This window comes from Pseudorca crassidens, chromosome 3 (genome assembly GCF_039906515.1).
Source record: "Pseudorca crassidens isolate mPseCra1 chromosome 3, mPseCra1.hap1, whole genome shotgun sequence".
In the NCBI taxonomy this organism is placed as follows: Eukaryota; Metazoa; Chordata; class Mammalia; order Artiodactyla; family Delphinidae; genus Pseudorca; species Pseudorca crassidens.
In genome coordinates this window covers 5,805,260-5,832,511 of record NC_090298.1, presented here as the reverse complement: position 1 = coordinate 5,832,511, position 27,252 = coordinate 5,805,260, and the positions used below count along the sequence as shown (strand labels likewise).

Sequence of the window (27,252 nt, the reverse complement as noted above, 5' to 3'; positions counted from 1 at the left end):
CTAGCAATCACCTCTATTATTTAATATTGCTTTTGAATTTCTCGTTAATATAAGCAGCAAACGACAATAGCAATAGCTTCAAATACTGCAAAATAAGAACTACTTATTGAGAATGGTATGACTGTAAAGCTAGAGAACCTAAGAATAACAGCAACAAAGGGTGGGAATTCATAAAATAATCTTAGTAGCATGGCTGGATGTGACAAATATACAAACCTCAATAGGTTTGATTTATCCTGGTTATAAAATGTATTTGGGGACATATTCTCATTCACATATATCTAAAAATAACCTTAAGCTGGGACGAAGTGAGAGAGTGTCATGGACATATATACACTACCAAAAGCTAGTGGGAAGCAGCCGCATAGCACAGGGAGATCAGCTCGGTGCTTTGTGACCACCTGAGGGGTGGGATAGGGAGGGTGGGAGGGAGGGAGACGCAAGAGGGAGGGGCTATGGGGATATATGTACACATATAGCTGATTCACTTTGCTATACAGCAGAAACTAACACAACATTGTAAAGCAATTATACTCCAATAAAGATGTTAAAAAAATGAAATAAATAAAAATATCCTTAGCAGAAATGCACAAGATTTATACGAAGAATGTCACACAGCTCTACTGAGAGATAGAAGAGAATATTTAGCACTATGAAATATTAATATGGGTGGGAAAGAGATTTCAGGGCTGTCTGAACTTCTAGCGTGAAGAATTGTCCACACAGAAGGGTAACAAAACAACCGAACTTTTACCAGTAATTTTATTAATCTCCTTAATTATTATAACTAACACAATAACAAACTGTCATAATCTGCTAGTTACAGTTTTTAGCAAAGGGAAGACAGGCAGACAACATAGAACAAGATTTCGTCCTGTCAATCATCCACCCAGCACATGACAGTGAAGTAGCAACCATTCATCAAATCCCCACTTAACCCAAACTTTTGGTCACTCAAATAAAAAAGAAGCACCAACAGAATTAAAAGTCACAGTGAGCATCTCTAGCTCTCAGACAAGCATCGTTCTGGCCAGGTACACCTTCCAGAGCCCAGGGGCCCAGATCCGTCAAGACTTGCTCAGATTTCTGAGTTTTCTGGAGGAGATCTTAAATATTTATTGTTTTATGGTTTCAAGTAATTATTCAGTCAGAAAAAGGGCCAACGTTTATTTGATCATAACATTTCCCCACAAAAGCATTCCATTTTTAGTTAAAAATGAAGCACGGCCACATCAGGAAAAGCTTTCCGTGTCATTCTAAAACCCTAAGGGACTCTAAAAACCACTAACACCAAGAACACAGTTTCTACATGAAACCTCATGGGGAGGGAGCCCCTGGTTGGGAAGGTGAGCCAGGAGAAGGGGGGAGGGAACTGATGGGGTGCCCAGGGGCCCCGGGGTGCCGGGGGCAGGAGGGCCTGCTCCCTGCCCAAAGGTGGCAGTCGGTCGGAGAACATACAGGACGCAATGTCAGGCATGTCCCGGAGGCCTCTGCCACCCAGCATCGTTAGAGATAGTTAAGTGAACACGGACTCTCTCCACTTAACACCTTGCTCGGTTCCCACCCCTGCAAACGCGGGAGCAATAGAGGTAGTGCTGTCCCAGGTGAGGAGGGGTCCGTACCATGTGTTCATTGGATTTTCACAGAGCGGGCAAGAGACTCAGTAGGTAGCCTTCCAGTGGGGAGATTTCTTTCACATATCTGGCAATAAGTAGTACATTTTATTACTGTCATTCATCTCCGTGGAGGTTTTGAGTGCATCTAAAATAAGAAATTCTGCTTCAAATTATAGTTTTGCAATATTGAGAGGTATTTAAAAAGAAAAAGTGCCTTTAAAAAATGTTAATTCTACCTAGAAGGAGGAAGAAAAATTATCCCAAGACAGAGACTCCTAATGGCTCATGGCGAGTGACCCGAGATGGGAAGGCTGCCCCGCAGCACCTTCGTGCTCCCAGCTGAGGGCCTCCAGGGAGTAAGTCCCTTTCGTGGGGGACACAGCAGCTTGCTCCTTAGGAATGCCCCCAGTGCCCTGTCCTGCCAGTGAAGCCACCTGGTGGTCCAGGCTGGAGCAGGTGCCAGAGGCCTTTTGCATCGGCCTCCGCTGGGCCTCTCCTCTCTACGCCCAGCTTCTCTGCCTGCCCAACACCCAACAGTGAGAGGCTGTGGTGGGTACTCTGTGGGGACCCGGGCCTCTCCGACCTAGGGGGATGAGAGGGACATGAAGACAGAACACACCTCCATAGGGGGAGGGGACAACATCACCTTTGACCTTAAACCCATTGCTGTAGGGAGTTGTGCAAGGGGTAGAGAATGTTTTGGTCCAAAGAGGCAGACAAATGAGAGGAGGGTCAAGCTGCAATTAGAGTTCCAGATCCGTGACCCGGTGTGCAGCGTCATACTTCCAGCTGCCATTTCAGTTTGATTAGACTGTTATTAGGTAGCTTACACATTGGCTACTGTTATTAGCTAGTTTACTCATTTACACAATCCTAGAGCAAATCTTGAAAAAGGTGAAGTAGCAGAAACATTACACAGACACACATTCATTTATATCATCCTGAGAGAAACATGATCGAAAAGCTTCAAGTTGAAGGTAACCCCATTGACAACGAACTTAAAACAAAAATGGAATCATAATTTTTCTGAATTTGGGATAGTCTTCAAATTTCTCATTGTACCACCTGAAATAAGACAAAAAAATACATTAAAAATTAATTTTCTCACTGAAACATTTAACAGTTGCTAACAAAATGGACAATATTTCTCATCATAAAGGGATACTGAGCTTTTTAAAAGTAGTAATAAAAATTCTGGCATCTCAGACACATAGCTTGACTTTGTCTGTATCATGAATGAACATATCAGACGGTACAGCACGATTCACGAAGATGTGACTCATATAATTCACCTTTATATTGGCAGGGAAAACTACAGGCATGTGATAAACACGCAGATCAGGATACCGGGGCGCCATCTTTGCAGATCTTGGGAAGCAGGCTGACTGGGGGAGGGGAGAGGAACCGAGTAGCTGTATCCTGAGTATCTCTTAGTTACCCCAAGAGTTTTCTCCAGTTCCCAGAAGAGAACTACTGCTCCAGACCCAGGGTCTGTGGCAGGGGCACGCAGCTAAATGCCAGGTGACTCTCAAACAAACCTAGGAACACGTGACACGGGTCGTTCATAATTCGGCCCTGCACTCAAACAGGTATTTTCAGTTTTGATATAAATTAAATCAACAAAGGCACACTCATTCGTTGTGGGGTAATAGCCCGTTGGGAAGGGTGGCAGCTAAGTGGGTGGAGTAAAAGATTAAAAATAATTTGACAAAATGGAGAAATAGGCAGAAAAAGCCTTTCCATAAGTACAAAAGAGTGCTAAACAGACTAAAAACAACGATGAAAAATAATTAGCTATTGTAGAGAACAAACGTATGGACACCAAGGGGGGGGGAAATGGCGGGGGCGTGGGGGTGGGATGAATTGGGAGGTTGGGATCGACATATACACACTAATATGTATAAAATGGATAACTAATAAGAACCTGCTGTATAAATAAATAAATAAAATTAAATTTAAAAAAAAATTAGCTAATTTGTTAAGACGGCAGAAACGTATGAAAACAACAACCTGAAAGTGAGTCAACAAAATCCTGTCGATTTTAGATCAACTAAACACTGTCATCCACAACTACAGAATTACAACATAGCAGATGCCATGGTGCTCTCATGCGCTGTTCTGTATTCCCCAAAAGACACAGGATGAGAAACACCCACAGAAGCTGGTCACTGGGCCTCAGATCAAGCAGCACCTCCCCTGACATGAGGCCACAGTAACAACGGACTTTTCCAGATCAGTGATGTGTGTGGAGACAAGCAGGGCTACGGGCAGCAGAGGTGCCAAGAATGTGTACAGTCCACATATTTACTCATGTCAGCCTGTGCTATGGTCTGAATGTGACCCCCGCAAAAGTCATGTGAAGGACCTAACGCCCGAGGCAATGATAGTATTAGGAGGTGAGGCCTTTGGGAGGCGAAGAGGTCATGAAGGTGGAGCCTCAAGGATGGAATTAGTGCCTTGATTAAAGAGGCCCCCCGGCTCTTTCTGTCCTTGAGGTTACAGCGAGAAAGCAACCCAGAAGAGGGCCTTTCCCGGAACTGCCTGTACTGGCACCCATATCTCCAATTTCCAACCTCCAGAACGCTGAGAAATAATCGTTTGTTGTTTTGTTTTTTTCTTTTTTCCACGCGGGCCTCTCACTGTTGTGGCCTCTCCCGTTGTGGAGCACAGGCTCCAGACGCACAGGCTCAGCGGCCATGGCTCACGGGCCCAGCCACTCCGCGGCATGTGGGATCTTCCCGGACCGGGGCACGAACCCGCGTCCCCTGCATTGGCAGGCGGACTCTCAAGCACTGCGCCACCAGGGAAGCCCTCGTTTGTTGTTTATAAGGCCCTGGGTTATGGCATGTTTGTGACAGCAGCCTGAACAGACTAAGACAGCCCGCTCGGGATCCAGGACACAGATCCGGCAGCCAGTTCCGAAGAGCCTCCCATGGGGCAGCAGTGTGGACAGCATGCTAGGAGAGCAGGAGGCAAGCCCCTGTCCTGAAACTGCCCGGGGACCTGGGACACCGGCCTCAGATGGGCAAGAGTGAAGGCGGTGGCCCAAAGACAGCAAGAACAGGACAGGCGCTCCCGCCCACGCCCTCGGGACGGCTCCAGGCGCTGTGCAGCCACCCAGGAAACTTCTCATTTGTTTGAACACTGAGACCACAAACCCACCTCAAGAAAACATACTTTAAAGGACTTCCCCGGTGGTCCAGTGGTTAGGACTCTGTGCTTCCACTGCAGGGGGCATGGGTTTGATCCCTGGTCAGGGAACTAATAAGATCCCACGTGCCACGCAGCCAAAAAGAAAAAAGTACTTTAAGTATATGCGTATGTATAGATAATTTTAAAAGGACAAGCGGCGTATTTCTATTACTTTTCTCATTCATTTTGCTACCCTTAGAACCAAAGTTTATGTGACACTGACCAGGGCTGGATACCAATTTTTTGTCTTGATTTTATTACTGTGGAGACTGAACTAACATCTCATTGCCTTTCTGTTGAATGCAAAATAATCCCTAACCGTTTGTGCGTTTCAGGCTCAGAAACAGCTTTGTGTTTGTGAACACAGGGACGGGCCACTGACAGCTGAGTAAACACTTTCCGAGCATTCACAAATCACGGTTATGCACCCACGTCTCATGAAACAGGCTGTGACAAGATGGCAGCATGTCATATTCACATGGGTCTTTTAAAAAAAAAAATAATTGTGTCATCAACGAGTGTCTTGAAGACTCATTGTGTTCATTTTTAAAAATGACATTAAAGTTAACAGATAAGCATGCAACAGAGTCTGCCCTCAAAGACTGTGCTTGAGGCCGGCCCCAACCTCCAGTGCCCGGGTGTGAATGAGCACACGTCTGAGCTCATTCTCACACAGCTGTGAAATCGTGTGCAGCCACACCCTGGCCCCATCCAACAAGCATGGCTGCTGGAGGCTGGCAGGGAAGAAAACGGTGAGAAAACGTGCCCCCCTTAACCATTCCTTGAAATGTGGCCCTCGAACCTGAATATCTGTTAGCTACTCGGAACAGGTGACCCTAAGTTTCTGATCTACAGATCTAATTATCAATATAACAATCATTTATGGATTTAAACACTTCACATCTAGCTGTTACAGAAAGAAGTTCATTGTAATAAAGTATGGCTTTAGGAACATTGTCAGTAAGTCAAATATAGTGCAAGGACTAGTCCCAGGGACTGTTTCCTTTGGAAGCAATTTATCTGATGGTTTCATTAGTTGGGTTGACTGGATTTAAAAAAAAAAACAAAAAAACAAAGATAGCCTTAATTTTGTCCCCAGCTTGTAAATCTAACATTTCTGAACATACTTCCCCTAAACCGAATTAATTGTTCAGCAATTAAAATTGCTTTCACACTGACATCAATTTAAACAGCAAATGAACGAAAAAGAGCCCTTTCAACCCGTGAATCTGCAAAGAACACCTTTGGGTTTTCTTTACAGAGACTTTCATTTGGAAAATAGGATTATTTTCTATTTCTATCTGTGTCACACTGCAGCACTGAGAGGGATTTTCCTGTGCCCTGTTTTCATTTGAGAAAACATCTTTACAACTGACCTAGTGTGCTCTTGTTCAATCTTCCTCTGTTCCACTTTCTTAAAATGTCAGGATTATCTCTTTTGCTTTTATTATTAGAAACCAATCAATATTCACTTTTTAATATCTAATATAACAAATGGACAGGAATAGCATCTCCCCCATGGCCATGAGAAGGTGGTCTTAGGCCCCTGCACTGGGCTGTGTGGGGTAGGTGCTGGTGCTGAGGTGGGGGAGGAGGGGGAGGGGAAGAGGGAGGGGAAGAAGGGGGAGGGAGAGAGGGAAGGGGGAGGGAAGGAGAGAGGAAGGGGAGAAGAAAGGGGGAGGGGAGGGAAGGGGGAGGGAAGGAAAGGGGAAGGGGAGAAGAAAGGGGGAGGGGGAGGGAAGGGGGAGGGGAGGAAAGGGGAAGGGGAGAAGAAAGGGGGAGGGGGAGGGGAGGAAAGGGGAAGGGGAGAAGAAAGGGGGAGGGGGAGGGAAGGAGAGGGGGAGGGGAGAAGGGAGGGGGAGGGGAGGGAAGTGGGAGGGAAGGAAAGGGGAAGGGGAGAAGAAAGGGGGAGGGGGAGGGAAGGAGAGGGGAGGGGAGAAGGGAGGGGGACACAAAGGGGAGGGGGAGGGGAAGGAAGAGGAGAAGGAGAGGAAGGTGGAGGAGGGGGAGGGGAAGGGATGCGGGGTGGGGGTGGGGAAGATAGTTTGCAGTTGTTGTCACTGCTGTTACATGAACCTAGTTTTGCTTTATTCATTTTCTAGGACTTTGTTAGATACTTTTATTCTAAAGTGATAATAACATATTATTTCAGCCAGGCCTGCTGAGAGTATGAATCTTTCTGGTTCTGAGAAAAGTGTTTCATAGGCATGAGATCTGGGGAAATCATCTAGCAGAGGAGAAAACTGAGGACCTCAGGCTCAATGCCTTTGCTTACAGCCCCATGGACTGTAAATCCTGGAAGGGCTGGTGTGCTGGTTTCTCAGGGCTGCTATAACGAAGAGCCACAAACCCGGGGCTTGAAACAACAGCATTTATGCCGGGCGGCCAGAAGCCTGCAGTCCGGGTGTGGTAGGGCCACTGCTCTCTCCCAGGCTCCAAGGGAGGGTCTTTCTGAAACAGGAGCGAAAGAGGCAGGGCACAACCTTTGAAAGAATGACACAGCCCGAGGACGTGACATAAACGGATTAGAACCAAATGGGTCCAAGATGGCGGACAAGTCGACTTTTTCCACTAGACCTTGAGCCTCGGTATCAGCAAGCTCACGTTAGCACGCTAAATGACACACCCGCAGGCGCCATGACAGTTCCAGGACAGGCCGTAACGATCAAAAAGTGGGCGGTGGCCCAATTCCTGGAAATCCCCGCCCCTTCCTGAAACAACTGGAACACTCCTCCCCCTCATTAGCCTATGAAATTACCCGCTCCCATACCCTGGTGCCTCTCTCACCTTCTGAGATGGCCCACACTCTGTCTGTGGAGTGTGTTTCTCTCTACATAAATCCACTTCTTACCCATCACTTTGTCTCTCACTGAATTCTTTCTGCCATGAGACATCAAGAATCTGAGCTTCATTTAAGTCCTGAAACCTGGTGTGGGATCTCAGTTGGGAGACTGGGGGTTTTGGCCGGGTTCGAGTCCCGGCCGGCATGGGTTTAAGTCCCAGTCTGAGGTGTACGGTTTCACTTCCAGCCTTTCCCAGCTTCCGGCAGCCTCTGGGGTTCCTCGGTTTGTGGCTGCATCACTGCCACACTCTTGGCCCTCAGCTTCCCTCTGTGTCTGTCTGCACGCAGCCGTCGCTTCTTTTGCGTGCATGTCTGTGTCCAAGCGTCTCCTCTTCGTAAGGACACCAGTCCTACTGGACTAGGGCCTGACTCCAGGGTGACCTCATCTGAACTAAGCCCGTCTACACGGACTCTGTTCCTGGGGTTAGGACTCAATCCAACCCTAGACGGCGAATCATTCCTGAACGTTTGTGTGTCTGAGCCACTTCTGACGCTGTAACCCCTTTCCTGAGCCCTCGCTGGTATGGGCTTCCTTCCCACCCCTGTCTTCACAGCAGCTCCGGGATACACACGGGACCTGGCTTTGTGGCCCTGCTCCCCTCACTGGCAGGAGGGAAGCTCAACAACTCACCAGCGCAGGGGGTACTTCAAAGAACAGAGGTGCTGCTCTCAGGATCTCAATAACTCTCACGCTTTTGCTGTAATGTCTTCAACTATTAGCTAAACAGATATTTTTAGCTCTTCCTTACTACCTCCGATAATAATCCTCTGTGTCTTCAAATACATGGTGAGCCTGGGAAATAAACCCAGGACTTCTGACTCTAAGAAGTCTGTGTTTCCCACTGCACCGAGATATCATCTATTCTTCTGCTGGCCTTCCAGCTCTGTCCTGTTCCCCAAAGAGATGGCAAAGTCCGTGAAGCAGGACAATGATATACATTTTTGGATGCCTCTGTGTCAGCAGCCCTGGAGGTCAGGATGGAATGTTTCCGAGTGCATGAAGCCAGGGAAGCAGAGCAGCGTCCCCTCGAGCTCAGAGGACACGAGCAGTCCATGTGGGCACTGGGGAACGAGCCGCGCCAAACTTCCAGCATTGCTGCGGCATCAGGGGACTGTCCCGGTGCTCAGATGGTCTGCGAGCTCTCCAGTCTCAGCGAGACGTGACTTCCACCCTGTCTGAGCCTGAGCCTCAGTTTCCCCACCTGTTAGATGGGGAAGATGCCCTCCAAGCTCACTTCAGCTTTAACATACTTTGTTTTCTATACTGTTGGTCAAATGGATCACAGACCCTTTTGGGGATCTGATAAAGGCCTCACACTCTGGAAAACAATGTGACCTCGAGGTGTGGTATCCCAGGAGTCCATCAGGGACCCTGCACAGTGGGATGCCCTTGTGGGAAGGGGCTCTGCCAGGGCCAGACACTGATGCTTCCAACTGCAGCCGCCCGAGGGCCTGCTGCCCGGTCAGTGTCCCCTGTTATCATCGGCGAGTCCACGTCAGACCCTGAATCCCCCTGCCTGACATTCAACTTGACCACCGAGTCCAGCAGCAGACATTCAAAGAGGCTCAGAGCAGGGTGGAGCAAATGATGTGGCTGACGCGTACCTGACGATTACAGCTGGGCTATACTTCAGACATTTGCGTGGTTCCATGCTCGTTTAGCTAAAGCCTGGTTTAAACTGGGATTTGGCAAATTGATACGAACATTTCAAAAATCTAACCTGCAAATTGCTCTACCAAGGTCGGAGGACAAATTAGAAATGCTAAAAGCATTTTCAAACATACTGGTGATGCTGCTGAGCCCTGGTGAGCAGGACACAGAAGGTGAACACAGCAAAAGCCCAGCCTTGGATGGACCAGCTGGCGAGGGCGAAGCCACACCACTCGACGACCTCTCCGAAGTAGTTGGCCGCAGTGATGTATTCAAACAAGCCCCCTAGAAGAAAACAGAGACCCAGCAGTGCGTTTACTATGAAACAGTGCCTAATGAAATCCTGACTTAAGAGATACCAGTGGATACGTCCTCGGAGAACACACAAATCAACTCTGGGGAAATACAACCTTTACAGAATTTTCATCAATGAGACACATCTAACATGACCGGTTTTACTATTTCATATCACAACTTCTGGTAGGAAGTACATGCCTGTATCAATACCTATCTGTTTGTCTGACTATAAAATGCTACGGTTTTAACACACTTCAATATATCACCTCCCTGGTTAATGAATCACGCTGATAAAACTTAAACAAGGATGGGGAACACAGACTAACAGTAATGAACCAACTTGATAAAATGGACCTAAGGGACCCCTACACAAAGAGCTGGAGAAAATACAGATTTTCAAGGACAGACTCATTCATTCACTCCTCACATCTTCACAGATGCATCAAGTCTACATGACAGGCCAGACCTTTCTCGAAGCACGTGGGGTGCTGTGTGGACCAGACCCCTCCCCCAACATCTGGGCCATTACACCCCAGGGAGGGGGGGGCACCCAAGGGGCAGAGCAGGGCGCGGGGGCCTGGAAGTCATCGGGCCGGAGAGCAGAGCTGCACACTCCAAGGGGAACCCCAGGGCCACAGTTTAAGTCATTTGAGCTGTACAGGGTTTTTTGGTCATTTGTTCTGCTGTTGTTCCTGTATGGTTTCCAGGAAGATAGGCTGAAGGATTCCAAACTAAGTGCTGCTGTGTGCTTCTCACGTTCACTCTAGTTGTAGTCTTACCTACTGATATTTAAAGAAAATTTTCAGAAGCTCTGTTGGTTTCCAGCTTGTATCTATGTTGTCCTTTTAAGAGTATATTGCTCCTTTGCTCATAATTTCAATCCCTTTTTTATTTTTTATATATTTAAGTATTCACTTTACAACTTGTGTCTATGAACTCTAAGATCTGAGCTCGCTCACGTTCATGAAGCTCTTGTTCACGGTGCCCTTTTCCTCACGGGCTCTGCAACTTTTGACTGCGGCCCTTATTCTGTGGCGTGTGGTCTGCTGGGCTCTCGGAGGCCTGAGTTGAAGGCAGGTTCCCTGGGGATCTGGGCTTGCGTTGGCCACAGGCATGAGCGCACCGCCCCCAGGAATACATGGATCCTAATTCACAGCTGGACGTTTTTCAGACCAGGCGAGTGGCACGAATTTGGGCCACAAAACCAGCATGAGGGTCAGCTAGTGGTTAAAACAAGCTGCACTCTGGACTCTAGCACTCACTTAGATTTTGCCCTCTGATGATTACTTGCTTTCTTGATACCACACTGAGGCATTTAAGTTTTTCACCCAACATTTTAAATTGTTTTCGGAGGGAGGGTCAATCGAGCTATCGATTCTATTCTGTGGCTAGAAATGAAGTATCCGACACCCCTTGTAGACCACAAATTCCTACTAATCTCTCTTTCCAAACACAGATATAACTAGAGCTTCCTTTTTGCTTAATAAGCGTCCAGTTAGTCAGAATTGCTTCTTCATCATTTTAACAAAACAGTCATCAGTCACTGTTACGAACAATAATGGTGACTCACACTGAAAACCTGCAGCTAAAACATACTGCACTTTAGTTACGAGATCTGGCAAAACTAAAACAGCAAAGCATCATTCAGTAAGATTTTAGAATAAATTCCCCATCTTCGGTACATACCCCTTGGTATTTTATATCCAGTCTCCCCTGGTTTCCTGAGGTTCCTCAGGACATGGTCTGAATGGATGTTTATCAGCAGACCTAACAACCACAAGACAAAACCTAAAGAAAATGAGATATAAAGAAAATAAAATATTCAAGAGTATTACGGTTAATAAACTACACAGTTTACAAACCCAAGCCTGAATGAAGGGTATTATTGGTATAACACATTAGCCATGACGGATGGCAAAAGTCATTGTGTATAATAAATACTGTCCTTTATTGAGGAAGATGACTTAGAAGCACTGCTCTAGGCCTGCTAGATAGGGCTTTGCTTTTCTAATAATACTATTAAATTATCTAAACTATTTAAGATAGCTTGACCGGATGGCCACAATCTATGTTTGTAGGATGACTGGTATGTTCAGAAATTTGACTTATGACTAAGGCACAAGGCTCTTTTCTAGGAAGAGGTATTACCATTGTCAGTGGGTCAGCCCACAACGTTTATTTGTCCTCTCAAACACTGTCTGAAGCACGATGCCCCCTCTGGCCCCTCTGTTTCGCAGAAGAGGAGACGGGAAATCCCAGCGCGTGCCTTACCATGACTGGTTGCATTCAGGCCCCTTGAGGGGCGGTGCGGAGGAGCTAACCTCTGGTCCTCTTCTCTTCTTTCTCCATAACCTCATTTGAACAATTTAACGCACATCCACGGCCTCCCCCACCCGACTTCCTGCTTATTCATCAGTCGGTGTTCCTGGGTCTGTTCGTCCACCTCATCTCCCCCAACTAAATCTTCAACTGCCAGCCGCCCAGCTCTGCGTAGATACTCCACAGCATCTGAACATTTTCTCTCCAGTTCTCCAAAGCCTTCAGAGGTTTCTCATCACTTAAAGGAGACTTATCAGTATCATACCAATTAATTCCAACAAGAAAAGGCAAGATGTCAAAATAGTGCTTGATAAAAGGAATAACTTGATTTCATAAAAAGGGTTAATTTGATTATTCTGAGATACTTAAAACAATGTGAAAGGTAGATGGTGCTTAATGGTGGCATTCAATTCAATTTCAAGGGAACGTACACTTGGAGTAACATTATTAGTTACCCCCGTGGCATTAAATAGTTTTCCACAGTTAGAACAGGGACATGTGAATCATGTTCAGGTCTACAGTAAGACCTGCAAGATTTCTTCCTATTGATTTCACTAGACAGCTTCCTTTCTAAACAGTTTGTACCAAATTGTCTCATACGTTTTGTAAGTCACTTATTGGATCCATCAATTTATGGCTGACTCGCTACCTTGTTTGAATTTCAGTACGTCCCTTCTAGGTGATTTGGCCCCCAACGTGATGCTCCAGAAAGCATCACGTTCTCAAAATTCCATGCTTCCTTTATTTGTCTTCTAAGAGACAAGCTCCCTCTATTGCCTAGGTTCGTAGGAAAACTAATATTTGTGCTTATCTGAACTAAACATTTAATTCCATGGTTAAGGATCTTAAAATCTCTGTATAAATTCTTTTAGCTTAACCACTCTTACTTCTCTGGGAAACTTTTTGTTAGGATTCTATTACTATTGATACTTGCTTAACCTTTTCATAATAACTATTGTAAGTATAATTAATTATGTGATTTCCAAAATTATTCATGTAATTACAAAATCTATAAACTTTATGAAATGAATATGAAAAAAGTAACCCAGTTTGTTTCTCAGTTGGCATATTTCCTCATTTTCAATTACTTCTGTTCAATCATAGAGAAGTCAAGAAGTCTGTATACAATTTATTGATGTCTTAAATTTTAGACCAATTTCAAAGGCACCTGCAGGTAACATGGTCTATCTATAGAGCTCCTTTAAATGACACTGAAATTCACAGACCAAAGAATTCTTTTGTTTTGTTGTTCATCAAAAGTTCAAACAATTCATCATAAACACAATTCCCATGAGAATCTCAAATAAACATTTAAAACCTTTATCTTTTAGTTTAAAAAACAATCCCCTTTCTCTGTCCCTCATTGCCTTTTGTGGGCCAGTGTGATGAGCTGGTTTAAACCACCACTCTGCTATTACTCGATTTAGATCTGGGGCCAGCTGCTTAACCATATGACCTTTCTTTCTCCTGTGAAAAGGACCTAACTTTTGCCCTTTTCTGAACCTCGGACAGGCAGAAGCATGGGTACAGCTCCTGGCAGATGGCCAAGCCTGTTCTGTCTCCTTCTGAGAGTTGGGGCAGAAGAAAATCAGACAGTCAGGGAGCAGATAAATCAAGATGATATTTGGGGGCAGGGTGCAAACGAAACAATTTAGTCTGGTGTTTCATGGAGGCACAGACTTGTGGAGCTAGAAAAGGCTCTTGAAAATTTTCGCATTCGTCCCCCCTCTGATAGATGAGGAAGCAGATCCCTTGTTGTCACAGTTCTCAGGTTCGATGAGGACTCTGCCCTGGGAGCAAAATTTTAATTCACAGAAAAAATATGACCGAGAAATGTGAAACTGCTTCGTCAACAACAAAGTACTACTCAAATATTCGTTTTCTCTATTATGACAAATTCATACACATGGAGAAAAAGCCAGATGAAACGTAAGATCACTTTATGTACTTTAGGGTGAAGGGCTCTGGGGCAGTTTGAGAATTTGATGGACCAACTGCAGATTCTTAGCATGCTACCTTGGGGGTAAGCTATACCTGAATGTGCTAGAATGTCTAAATGTTAGGAGGGTAAACATATAGAAGAAACTTCCTTACAAACAAGAGCTCCCAAATTACGTAGTTTTAACATCCTTGCAAATATTTTTGATGGCTAATGTTCTATCATCATTTTTGTTCAGAACTTGTAAGGTTATACTTAGAACTTGAAAATGTACATTACATTCATTGATAAAAATTTAAAAAAAATTCAAAAACCTCACAAACCTCAAAGTTTAAAGTCAGTATAACCATAAAAGTCTAATTACCTTGTTGGAAGATGACCCAGTCTGACTTTCTCTCGCTTTCCGGAAGAAAGCGTAGGAGGTTTAACCCTGTCTTAGATTACACAGTCAACTAGTGCCCAAATGAACTCACTCTCCGTCCACTGCTCACTCTGCTGGAACCGGTTGCTATTTTTAGGCTCACCTTAAGAACAGGTATTTGTGCTTTCAGTGCTTGAGTGGGCAAGGGTGACGGGCACCTGCGTCATCTCCTGCTACTGATGCGGCGCTGGGACAGCCTGACCCTCCCTCCCGCCAGTGCTTAGCCCCCTGCTAGGTCATGGACCTACGCAGACTCTCTGTTCTCTCAAGAAGTGTGCGCTTTCTCACTGGACACTACTGGAAGGTGAGCACCGAAGTTATGATTAGGAGGATGGAGGGCATCACTAAGGACACTCACCTGTTAGAAATCGGGGGTCAGTGAGCCAGTTGTCAGCATACACCGCATACTGGCTCAAGTATCTGCTCTGCAAGTAGCCATTATAGGTGCAGAACATGAATGCCAGGATAAAGGTGTACAATGGCATGGGCTTTCCTCCTCGGATCAGAAATGGGAAAATCAAGGCCCTTCGGAAAAAAGAAACATATATATATATATATATATATATATATTTTTTTTTTTTTTAAGAAAAGCAACAACGATAAAGAATCTAATTTCTGCAATTCTACTTTAAGTGTCTTGGGTTTTTAATCCTGCTTTTTGTACAAAAGTCATTCTTAGTAATACTTGCCCAGAGTACCACATCTGTTAAAAGCAGCATTTCTAGTTAAAGAATTAACCGTGTTTCAATAATGGACACCACTGTGCACAAACTCAGGATTCCAACTGTATAGAATGCGAAACAGACACACTGAATGAGAGAGACTGAAGGCTTCAAGAGACTCTCAAAATTCCCACCATCCTAGAACCAGTAACTCGTTCTAGTCTGAGCACTACGCGTTGGGGACCACCATCACGTTGTCCATCACCATCACAGTGGCTCTCATTCCCTGAGTGTCCATCACAGCAAGGCCTCCCAGCTACCTGCACAGGAGATAGCGTTACGCACATCTGACAGAGGACAAGATTAAGACTCAGAGTGGTTAAGTGATCTGCTCAAGGCCACAGGGCTAGAGAGTGGCTGAGTTTCAGCGTAAACCTGGGCAATTTGACATCACGTTCTTCGGTTATATCACGCTGGTGTAGGGGCACATTACTAAAAATTTAAAGAGGGAAAACACAAGGACAAGAAACGTGAAATGTATGAAGAAAACAGGATGCAAAATTTTATTCTGTGTTTGAATTTTCTCTTTAGAATCAGTGTGTAATACATTTAAAAAAGGGGCATCACTATGTAACCTACAGCACTTAAGAGGATAATAAGAAACTATTTTCAACAGCTTTATGTCAATACATTTGATGTGGATGAAATAGACAAAATTCTTAAAAGGCAAAGGTGACCAAAACTGACTCAAGAAGAAAGTGACAACTTGAAACCCTCTGTCAGTGAAAGGAATTGTTGTACACCAGTTCTGTATCTAGATTGTGGCCATGACGACACAACTTAATCCAATCACCAAAACTGATCAAACTATAGACTTAAAATGAGTGAATTTTATTTATGTAAATTATAGCTTAAAACAAGGAAAAATGTAAACACTTATTGTTTCCATTTTGGCCATCTACTCTAGAGTAAAAATGTAATTGATTCGTAATAGTAATAGCATGAGAATAGTACTATAATGTTGGCTATACATCCTCAAGGGATTCTCTCCCCAACAGTCTCACTCAGCATCTTGGGAGAACTTTCACACGAATCACAAGCAGCCTTCAAGGTTCTCATCTTGTTCACGACACGTCCCCCAAAGAAGACCTTATTCAAATTCAGGGCAAAGCATCCATTTGGTTATGACATCATCAGTGAAGTAGAGATTTACCTGGAAACTATAGTGTCGACAAGCCCCTCAAAAAGAACAGGGAATCTCAACCATTTCTCTCTGCCTCGGGAAAACACGGTTCCTATCTGGCAGACAGTTGGTACAGTGGGCTGGCACTGGGGATGCAGGTTCACTGCGAACACTCACACTGCAAGATCAGGACTTGGTCTTGATTGGGGGTAAGTGTGCGCGTCTTGGACCGGCAGAGGCTCCCTTAAAAACAGTCAGGGATTCTGACGTGTTGTGATTGGGCACTGTTGTCAAGGTGCCTTTCTGCCTCTCCCTGTTTCTCAGCCCGGGTAGGGGCCCTTGTGTGAGACCCAGAGAAAACGATAGATGGCAGAATACAAAATGGTTCTCACCCTGTCCCTGAGTGCCCAGACTTCAGAGGTACCAGGAGTGAGGAGCCTCATTTCCACAGTCAGCATAGGGGATTCTCTAGCCGTGGGAAAGTAGAAAGGGGACAGTATGGTGAGAAAGTTAGGAAAAATCTCCTCGGGGAGTTATGGTCTCAGGGAAATTTCCAGGAGGCAAATTGCAGGACTGAACTGAGAAAGTGTTAGAATTCCAAGTTTGGAGAAACACGGAAAAAAAAGAAGAGAGAACAGGATATAAGACTTGTGGTAGACACAGGGGTTGGACTTGGTTTAGAAAGATGCCTGTTAAAATGTAGAATGCTCCGTTCCTGAAAGACTGGGACTGTTGACCTGAATGGAACATGCCGAGTTCAACACAGGCTAATAGAAACGCAGGGTCAGAGAGTGGAGGGAAAAACAGTAAGCTTGGAATAGGAAAAACAGGTACTAAAAAATGGTGGGAGGCAACCTTCTAGGCTAGATGTCACAAATTTCTAGATTATAGATGTATAAAGTGTTGTAGAAGCAACTCTGAGGAAACATTCTGCAAAGGTGGTAGACGTTTCTGTACAGCAAACTTTTGATGGATTTCTCCCAATCCGGTTTCAAGTTCAGGGCTGAATTCTGAACTGGCAAACATTGGCTGGCAAGGAAGGAAGCTACCAAGCAGTTCATTTTGTTAGCCAAACAAGGAAAACCATATGCCAATGGTGAGGCAATTGCAGCAGCCAAAGAACCATGTCCAGGGAATATAAACTTGTACATTATTATTAGCCTTTTGGGGAGAACAGCACTTGAGGAGTTAGGATACCAGGAGTGACGTCTATAGTTAAAAAGCGAGGCAGGGGGCTTCCCTGGTGGCGCAGTGGTTGAGAGTCCGCCTGCCGATGCAGGGGACACAGGTTCGTGCCCCGGTCCGGGAAGATCCCACATGCTGCGGAGCGGCTGGGCCCGTGAGCCATGGCCGCTGAGCCTGCGCGTCCGGAGCCTGTGCTCTGCAACGGGAGAGACTGCAACAATGAGAGGCCCGCGTACCGAAAAAAAAAAAAGCGAGGCAGAAGATGCAGCATGTGAGCATCCTTGGCTCTTGGTGTGTCCACGGAACTGGATGCTATCGCTCAGCTGTTCATTCTAGGGTTCAGTGCCGAGGCTGGAGCGACTGCAGGCCCAGGCTCTCTAAACAGTCTGCGTGGAACAGCTAAAGGTGAGGATACTTCCAAAGAGGTTGAGGAAACACTAGTTCAGTACAGCCTAAAGGGGAATCAGCTAGGATGTTATTACTCATGGTGGTAAAAATGTGTGGGACAGACACACAGATAAATTACAAATTTACAAAGCTTGTGAAAATGTAAGGTGTTTAAAGCTATCTCCTATACCATCAGGCACTCGGCAAAACAAACAAAATCTATTGTGTGTGACTGAATCAACAGTGTCAACAGTGCATGTGACATTCCCTCCATGGACCTGACCACTATTTAGAGCTCAAGACAAATTTTCTCATTAAGAAAAATTGCTCTCAACCACTACTATTGAGTTTTTTTTTTAATTAATTAATTTATTTTTGGCTGCGTTGGGTCTTTGTTGCTGTGCGTGGGCTTCTCCTTGCGGTGGCTTCTCTTATTGTGGAGCACGGGCTCTAGGCGTGTGGGCTTCAGTAGTTGTGGCTCGCGGGCTCTACAGTGCAGGCTCAGTAGTTGTGGCGCAGGGGCTTAGCTGCTCCGTGGCACATAGGATCCTCCCGGACCAGGGCTCGAACCCGTGTCCCCTGCATTGGCAGGCAGATTCTTAACCACTGTGCCACTGGGGAAGCCCACTATTACTGAGTTTTAAAGGGTTTGGAAATTAGCTTTTGCTGCAGGTTCAATTCACCTTCTTAGTGAATCCACCTAAAACTGTAGGACAAAAATCACTCAGGTGCAAAATTTACACTGTGTTAGTTATTTCAATGACAACTGACACTGTTTGAATCACAAGTCATGTCAGACTGCTCTATATATTAATACTTTCCGTGCTGTTAAAATTAAAAGCAGCAGCAAGATCTACTTTCTCACATCAATGTGCAGTAGACAGTTTCTAAGCCCAGACTAGTTCTAGCAGTGCTTCTCGAACTTTGGTTTCCATACTTCAAAATCCACTTAGCTGTGTAATCGAGGAGCTGCCACCTGATATTCAATCGCAAGATATTAATCTACAATGTCATGACCCACTAAAAGGCAGATATCAAGAGAGAAGACTGCAACAGAATTTCATGGGACTTCCTTGGTGACTCAGTGGTTAAGAATCCGCCTGCCAATGCAGGGGACACGGGTTCGAGCCCTGGTCCGGGAAGATCCCACATGCCGTGGAGCAACTAAGCCCGTGCGCCACAACTACTGAGCCTGCGCTGTAGAGCCTGCGAGCCACGACTACTGAGCCTGCGTGCCACAACTACTGAAGCCCACATGCCTAGAGCCTGTGCTCCACAACAAGTGAAGCCACCGCAATGAGAAGCCCGTGCACCGCAACGAAGAGTAGCCCCCACTCGCCGCAACTAGAGAAAGCCCGCGCGCAGCAACGAAGACCCAACGCAGCCATAAATAAATAAATACATTTATAGAATAAAGTTTAAAAAAATTTCACAAAAGGCTTTCAAGCCAGGGTTGTGTTAAATTGAAATCATAAACTTGTGGACTGATACGAATATTTGGCAGGACATACATGCGCGAAAGGACATTTTCAAAGATAAAATGTCATCGCGGTAAGAGGTAGACACAAGAGATTTTCATAAGAAGGTGCCCTAACCCTGATGTCCAATTAAGTTACATGTTATTCCCCAACAAAAAAAAGAACCCCATTCTTCTCATTACACCTGTATTACCAAAATTGCACTAAGGTATCATATTTCAAATTTTGTCAATACAACTTTTGTGAAATCTTTTCTCTTTTGTTATAAATTCCTACACCATGTACTTTATTTTGTCCTTTGGCCCAGAAAGCTTAACATATGCACTATTTGGCCCTTTCCCAAAAAGTTCATAGTTCTTGGTCTAGATTAAAACAGGAGATCTAACCTAGAACCATCACTTTGATTTTTTAGAAAACAGTCCTGCCTGTGGCCCCAGCATTTGGACTTCGGGCAGCCGCTGCGTCCCGGGGCTCACTGTGGCTTGGTGGCTGGCAGGGACTGCGCACCCGTGTCCTGTTACCTGACCAGGCAGGAGAGGTGCACTGACTTTTGCTCCTATGCATGCCCTGGGGGGAACTTGGGGAAGACAGTCATAAGGAACCTGGGGAGAGGATTTACCTCTCTTTGGTCTCACGTGAATGTCAGTAAAGGGGCAAGGACTGGAAACAGGGCCTAATAAAGGTTGACACAGGCCTCTTCTGTTGCTCTCTGCTCTCTGCCCTTGGAGGGGACAGCAGTGACCCTGATGTCCACAGCCCTGGCCATAAAAACCATCGAAGTCAGAACAAGCTATGCTGAGCAATGCCACCTATGCCTGCAGACCTCTAGGACTGCCTCTGAGGACATGCCGGCCAGGGTCTTAAGGGGCCAGATGTCCAAATGCAACATGCCTTCCAGAGGGGAGTGCTCTGCCCCCTCTTGGCATCTTTTCGATTATTTTTCTCTTTTTGGGTTATTCCCTTTAGCTTTACATCTTTTCCTCAGAAATCCAGGCAGCTGTTGTCAGCAGTGTTTTTCTTTGACTTGGGCCATTTAGGAATCAGAATGGGACCAAGGAGTGGTGGCTTCTGGGCTTGGCTTTCATCTGAGCCTTCATCCAGACTTTGGGGGGGCAAGAGCAGCTCAGGGATTGCTGTGGACCCAGCCGCCTATCAGGGCGAAGGATCCAGGCTCAGACAGTAAGGAAGGCAGGCACACCTGCTGGATGGACACAGCACCAGTCATGCGCCAGGGTCTGGGACCCAGGCCACCTTGGTTACAGCAGACACTCGTCTTCAAAAGCTCTTCTCAGACACTGCGTCACCCTCACACTCACCTATGGGAAATGAATACCACCCCTCTTTAAAATAATGGCATTAAGTCAGAGGTTGAAAATTCCTTAAAATAGAAATAATCTTTTGAGAAACTATGAAGCACTTGGACTTACAAGTATTTTATTTAGGGCTTCCCTGGTGGCGCAGTGGTTGAGAGTCCGCCTGCGGATGCAGGGTATACGGGTTCGTGTCCCGGTCCGGGAAGATCCCATATGCCGCGGAGCGGCTGGTCCCCTGAGCCATGGCCGCTGAGCCATGGCCGCTGAGCCTGCGCGTCCGGAGCCTGTGCTCCGCAACGGGAGAGGCCACAACAGTGAGAGGCCTGCGTATCGCAAATAAATAAATAAAGCCACAAATTCCACTTATTAAAAAAAAAAAAAAAAGTATTTTATTTAGGTACTGGGTTATAAAGCCATTTCCTCTTCTGGATACATAGTAGCCAGGTCCCAAGGAGCTAGGAAGGAATTCTGTTTCCTACATCATCAGAAGCAGATATGGGATTGAATTTGACACTTTGTTCTTCATTGTGTTACAGTTTCCTTATTTTATTTTCTTTCTATTCCATGTAAAGAAAGAATATGTACTTTCCATCAAATTGTTTTTTTGTTTTTTTTTTGCGGTACGCGGGGCCTCTCACTGCTGTGGTCTCTCCTGTTGCGGAGCACAGGCTCCGGACGCGCAGGCTCAGCGGCCATGGCTCACGGGCCCAGCCGCTCCGCGGCACGTGGGATCTTCCTGGACCGGGGCACAAACCCGCGTCCCCTACATCGGCAGGCAGGCGGACTCTCAACCACTGCGCCAACAGGGAAGCCCAATCATCAAATTGTTTTTAATTACCCAGGGAAACTTACAAAAGTTTGTGTTTGTAGGACCATCAGGAACGCAGGGAATGTTTGACGACTGGATGAACCAAAAGCCCTGAGATGCCGGAAACTCCGCGGGGCTTTGATGCTCAGGGCAGTCTGCCACCTGTTTACTTTTTGGGTGAGTTTCCATGCTTAGAAAGCATAAAGGTGCTTCTCGTAGTTCCTGATAAAAATGTTCCCAATAATTCCTAATCCTATACAACATGCTTTTTTTTTAAAAAATACTTTCAGAACTGTTACTATTTACCCTATTTAATAGATCAGGACCCAGAGGCTCAGAGGAATACGGTGCCCTGGGTGATGGAGAGAGACAGTAGGCTAGGAAGAGGCAGTCTCCGAGGCAATGACCCAGGTGTGCCATCCAACACATCGCAAGGTGGTGGCGAGAAACAGGACCAAGCAGGGCTGGCTCTGTCTGTTCACTCTGTGGCACATTGGTCTTTAGAAGTCATCCTTAGTAAGTATTTCTACTAGGCCAGTATAATACTTATGTTAAGTGACAAAAGTGGGATATAAGGTTTTATGCGTGTTTATGCGTGTTATCTTTACTGCTTAGAAAAAAAAGTGATCAAAAACTTATTAAAGACAGTGAAGGAGATGGGAAAGAGATATGCCAAAATATTGTCAGTGTTATCTCTGGGTGATGGAACTATAGGTGGTTTTTATCTTCTTCCTTCAATTCCTCCACATTTTCTAAGTTTTGTACAGGAGCATGTGCATCAGTTGTAGGTTCTTTTGCATGCAATATGCACACATGTATTTTAAGTCCTGGAACCTAATACATTCAGAACAGACCTGATGAGTGAGAGGGAGAAATTTGATTTCTTGGGCTGAAGACTTGCAATTGCTTATTGGAAAAGGCTCAGAGAGAATCAGGCAAAATTAATAAAGCAAACCAAAAATTTTTCCTTAAATTTTTTCCTGAATTTTAAGGAAACAAGAAAGTATCCTATTAGCACCCACGAAGGAAAATGGATTACAGAAAAGAACAAAGTCCCCAGAGCTAGCCCGCATTTCTACTCTCACTGCAAAGTAGCGCCCAGAGACCCAAGCTTCTCATCCTCCCAAGCAGCTCTCACGTGGTTTCTTGAACCACTCAAGCCAGTAGGGTTAATGCCTACACAAAACCCAAGTTAACTGGCAAATAACCACTGTGCTCATCTGCTGGAAAGACTCAAGTGAAAGCATTCCTTTCAAAGGTCAACATGCCGGCAACCATGTGGAATGACAATTCTCTAATGGTTGAAAGTTAAGATTTCAATTTTTGGGCTCCCAGACACAAGCTCCATGACTGCTTAATTTGCATAGTGAAGTATAAGAATTCTCTCTTAAAATGTTTTCCCAATAAACTGCAATAACAACACTGCAGTTTTCTTGCAACGAGAAATAACGCAATCACTCAGCAAATGATTTGACTCTGGAAATGGAAGCAGTTGGACATCATCTCCTAGGACAGCCTATAATGTCGCCCACCCAGGTTTGGGAACACTAAGTAACCAACTTGGTGATCTGGCAGTAATTTAGGTAATGGTAGATTTAACCATTTTTAAATGTTTAAAACTGAGAGTGGCTGTTGATTTTAATATTTGACTGTATTACTTTTTTCCCAACAATTTGACATCGTTGAAACCTACAGCACTTCCTACATTTGGATCAGTGCCCTTTGCTTTTCTTTCCTTCTGTAAAAGACTCTTTCCCTGTAGTGATTAAACTGCAGTAAAGCTACACACCTAAATAAGCACTTTGCTCTTTCAAGGCAAGGTCACAGACACAATTAATACTTTACTTTCTGTCATTCTATACTTTGACATAAAAGTTTTCCTCTTCTCAAGTTATTTGAATCCACAAGGCAAGGGCCAAGGATTTGGTGTGCCCTTCACCCTCTCCAGTCCTCTGCTGTGTTTTAATGTTATACATGCTTTATGACACAGTTAAAAGAGAGGCTGGGCCAGGCTCTCCCCAGACCATTAACAGGCCCCAGCTGGAGGAACGATGAACCTGAAGTAGGTGAGGGGCTTTGAGGCATTGCAGTCAAGGATGACCACAGAATCAAGATCCCACAAGGTCACAGATCTGGTTGAGCACAGACCTTGGGGTGGGTGTTTGAAAGTCTGCACACTTGGGAGGTGGGTGTTTGGCACCCTTCCTCTGTGGCCTCAGGGTGACTGGGGCCCCAGCGGTAAATAAACAGCTCAGCGCTCAAGTGGGATTTTGGTTTATAACTACTGTTAGACAGAGGAGCTGTTAAGAAATAATCAGTGACTGACTCACTCACTCACTGCCGAAGGGAAAGGGAAAATCTGTGACACAGGTACCCAGGGTTCGGGTCATATCGAATCCCTGCTTGGCTGGACAGAAAGCAGCAGAACACGAGGTGGGACGGGGTTGAGGCAGCCACACCTGGGCTTCTGACAAAGGCAGAGCAGCTCTGAGTTGACTTGAGAACAGGCAACTGCCCATTTCCGGCATACACTTGCCTCAGGTGAGCAGGCGAGAGGTCGGATACGCTCCACACACACGAAACCAAGGGCGGTGTAAGAAGATGCGGTGGTGCCCTTGGGAACTCAGAAGCCCGTGACCAACAGGAGGTGACCTCAGTGCAGACAGGATGCAAAGGCCACAGGCCGCTGGCGGGACAACCATGTGGTTTGCCATAGATTAAAAAAACCTTCCTACGGGGACTTCCCTGGTGGTCCAGTGGTTAAGACTCCACGCTTCCACTGCAGGGGGCATGGGTGCGATCCCTGGTCAGGGAACTAAGATCCCACATGTCACACAGTGTGGCCAAAAAGTTAAAATAAAAAAAAGTTACTACAAACATCCTTCACCGTCCTTGGGGGAGCTGGTCAGGGCCCTGGTGTGTTCTGTCCCACAGTTGTCCCCTCTTGCCCTCCTAGGCAGGCCTTCCCTCCCATCCCTGGCTCTTGTGCCCCAAAGATCCTGTTGATTCTCCAGAGTCTGTCCTGTATTCATTGACTCAAGAGAACATCTCAACTCTGTACGCCCAACGGTGAGTAGAATGCCAAATATATCAAACAATCCGTAGTCAGTGTGTGCCGAATGAAGAGCTAAAAACACACAGGCGAACACTCCTTCTCACAGACCGTGGGAAGCCTCCTTCTGGCTTCAGTCCTCAAGAGGCTCAAGCTCCCCTAGGCGGGGCCCCGCCTCCCTCCTGGGTCAGCCCACGTCTTAGCACAAGGGCCTCGGCACACGTCTGCCAAGTTCTGGAAGTTGCTGCCCACTCGGTCTCATGTCTCCTAAGCATGTCCCATGGTTTGTGTTTCTCCCGCCACTAGCCTGACTCGGGCTTGGATTCACCTGTCTGCCTTCTCACTGTCTTGTCTGGCCTACAGAGCCCTGACAAATGAGGGGCTGAAGAAACAGCTTCTGGGTCAAGGAGTTCAGTGGTTTGGAACAAGCGCTCAATGTGGTTTGCACTTCCGTTCTCGTCCAAGAGCTCACCGACTTAGGTCAAATGACCGTTTAATAAATTAGTTGCTTGGGTAGAATGGAAGATGTTTATCTTTTCTATTTGGAAAAACTTAAATGCCCCCAAACCACATGGGCTATGTGTATAGTAACATGAACGACTTGGGGAAAAAAAAATAGCCCAGCAGTTTAAAAAACTACACGTGACCCGTCCAATCCTTTGGAGCAGAGTTTTTGAAACCACTGGTCTAGAAACCGAGGAGGGGAGCAGGGTGTTAGTTCCGGCAATCGCTCATCCAACAAGCTTGGATAAAACACCTGAACTCTGGGGCTCTGTGGCCTCATCTGTATGAAAGGATCTATTCCAGTTCTATCTGTAGAAGCGACTTCGGCCCTCCGGGAGGCCACATCCAGTCTCCCACTAGAGTGAGCCCCGATGCAATTACACATGACACCTTACATCAAAAAGCTTCAACTCCAGGCTTTCAGACAAAGCTCTGTAAAGTGCTCCCTTCACATCTTTCCAATGCCTTCAATGTCTTCAGATTTTTTTCTTGGCACTGGAAGCTGGCTGCAGCGTGCACAAATGTCACGCAGAGTGTGTATGCGGATACGCCCATTTGCATGGTGATATCAAGTGGTGTTATTTGTCACCATTGAGCATTCAGATTTCCCAGAACCTCACAAGCATTTTATGGAATTGCCTTTAGTATCTAATATGCATGCCAATCCCACTGGTGGGTAGCTGGTACCATGGCTATGCCAGTTTCATTGATGGGGCAATCTGCTGCAGAGCAGCTTGATAACTTACCTCACCAGTCACCAGTGATGCGGTTGAGATAACACCTAGCAGTCTGACTCGAGAGCTTGCTTTTAGTTGTGACAGAAACAGACAGACACAGGTTCTGGCATATTTATGGAGAAATTATGTAGTCATGAGAATTCTATTGATATGCAAATTGCAGTAATGCTCAATCACATTACAGAACCTCCATGAGTCTGGTAACAACTTTGCTTACTGGAATTCTCTAGGAGTGTCAGAAACAGGGCACCCAGAAAGCCTTGTGGAACGCGGACTCTGCCCACTTCCCGTGCCTGCTTAAAAGCAGGTGGGGACACAGCTGTGCCAGGGGCTCAAGAGAGGCTTAGAGACACCCACACTTCTTTCCCGTCCCACTTTATGAAGCGGGCGTAGTGGGGTGGGACCCACGATCACAGAGGTCAAGTAACCTGCCCACGTTCACAGAGCAGGTGAGCCCAGGTCTCTCACATGCAGGGAACGCCCTTTTTAACTTGGCAGCCTTTTGAAGTCTGAATACACATTTTCAAATTCTGATTTTAAACTTTTGTCCAGCCATTTGGTTTAGCGGTGTAAAAGCCAAAACCTAAGAGCTGGAGAAAGTCCCAACTTATTACTAGACCTGAACAGTTCAGACACAGCCATTGAGCATTCTTCACAAAAACGAAACACTTGGAAGTCAGTGTAAAGACCTCATGTGTGTTTAAGGTTATTTCTTGGAAAGCCACTTCCACAGTCGCGGGGGCCCTTGCATAATGTGGAGGTGAAAGTCTCTGAGCGTGATCCATTCAAGCCCATACAGTCCGTGCATCGTAAAGGGCAAGTCACAAGGAGTTTGAGGAAACCAGGCTCCCAAGTTGCAGGTGCCCATTTGGCTGGAGGAAAAGAGCTCCTCCACCCACAGCAAAGAGCCCAAAGTGGAACTAGAAAAGTAGAAAGAGGATGCTGGGAGAAGAAGCAGAGGCGCAAGGAGAGGGCGCCAGGCCCTGCTGCACAGGTGGAGGGAGCCAGCCTGGGGTGGCAGGGAGGGGACAGGGCACCAGGGGTGGCAGGGAGAGGGCAGCGCACCAGGGGTGGCAGGGAGAGGGCAGGGCACCAGAGGTGGCAGGGAGAAGGGAGCGCACCAGGGGTGGCAGGGAGAGGCACGGGGCCGCCCGCCCTCACCTTTGCGCGTAGTGGACGAGGAACATGGTCAGGAGGATGCAGTTGGGCCAGCGATTGAGACGCTCGGCGGGCGCGCAGGCGCACGCGAGGAGCGGCACCGCCAGCGAGGGCAGCTCCTGCACCGCCCAAGCGGCCCGCGCCGGCAGCCGAAATGCGGAGCGCGGCGACGCGTAGCGCCCGTAGGGCGAGCCCACCAGCTTCAGCAGCACGTAGCACAGGAAGCCCAGGGCGCACTCCAGGTAGGCGAGTGCGTCCAGCAGGAACCGCTCGGCCAGCTCCATTGTGGGGGACAGCAGGCGTGCTCCATGGCCCGGCAGCCGCGACGCGCCACATATAGGGCGGCGGCGGGGGCGGCGGGAGGCGCGGTTACCTGAGGTCGGGGCCCGCTGTCAAAATCCGGGGCCGCGATCCACGCCGCCCTGGCGGCCAGGAAGCAGTGGGTACGCTGACTCCGCCTGTTTCACCAGTACAAGGGGCGCGCCGCGGACTGGGCGGGAGGCGGGTC

The 27,252-nt window shown here is 46.6% G+C and overlaps 1 protein-coding gene across 1 annotated transcript; it reads right to left on the bottom strand.

Annotated features, from left to right (window-relative positions):
- Window positions 1-744: 744 nt before the first annotated feature.
- On the bottom strand, window positions 745-27,251 carry SRD5A1 (steroid 5 alpha-reductase 1). The gene is made up of 5 exons (XM_067730352.1): window positions 26,748-27,251; window positions 14,636-14,802; window positions 11,285-11,386; window positions 9,436-9,586; window positions 745-2,681 (listed from the first exon to the last, which is right to left on the bottom strand). Exons 1-5 carry the CDS (start codon window positions 27,026-27,028, stop codon window positions 2,615-2,617), a joined length of 768 nt encoding a protein of 255 aa, XP_067586453.1. The 5' UTR covers window positions 27,029-27,251; the 3' UTR covers window positions 745-2,614.
- Window position 27,252: the final 1 nt, after the last annotated feature.

What these genes read in the sequence shown, in the direction of transcription:
- SRD5A1 (XM_067730352.1), bottom strand. Translation starts at nt 27,028, where the DNA reads ATGGAGCTGGCCGAGCGGTTCCTGCTGGACGCACTCGCCTACCTGGAG. An exon ending in CTCGTCCACTACGCGCAAAG is followed by an intron (nt 14,803 to 26,747) that starts GTGAGGGCGGGC and finishes TTTTTTCCGAAG; the next exon opens with GGCCTTGATTTTCCCATTTC. An exon ending in TGGATATAAAATACCAAGGG is followed by an intron (nt 9,587 to 11,284) that starts GTATGTACCGAA and finishes GTTTTCTTCTAG; the next exon opens with GGGGCTTGTTTGAATACATC.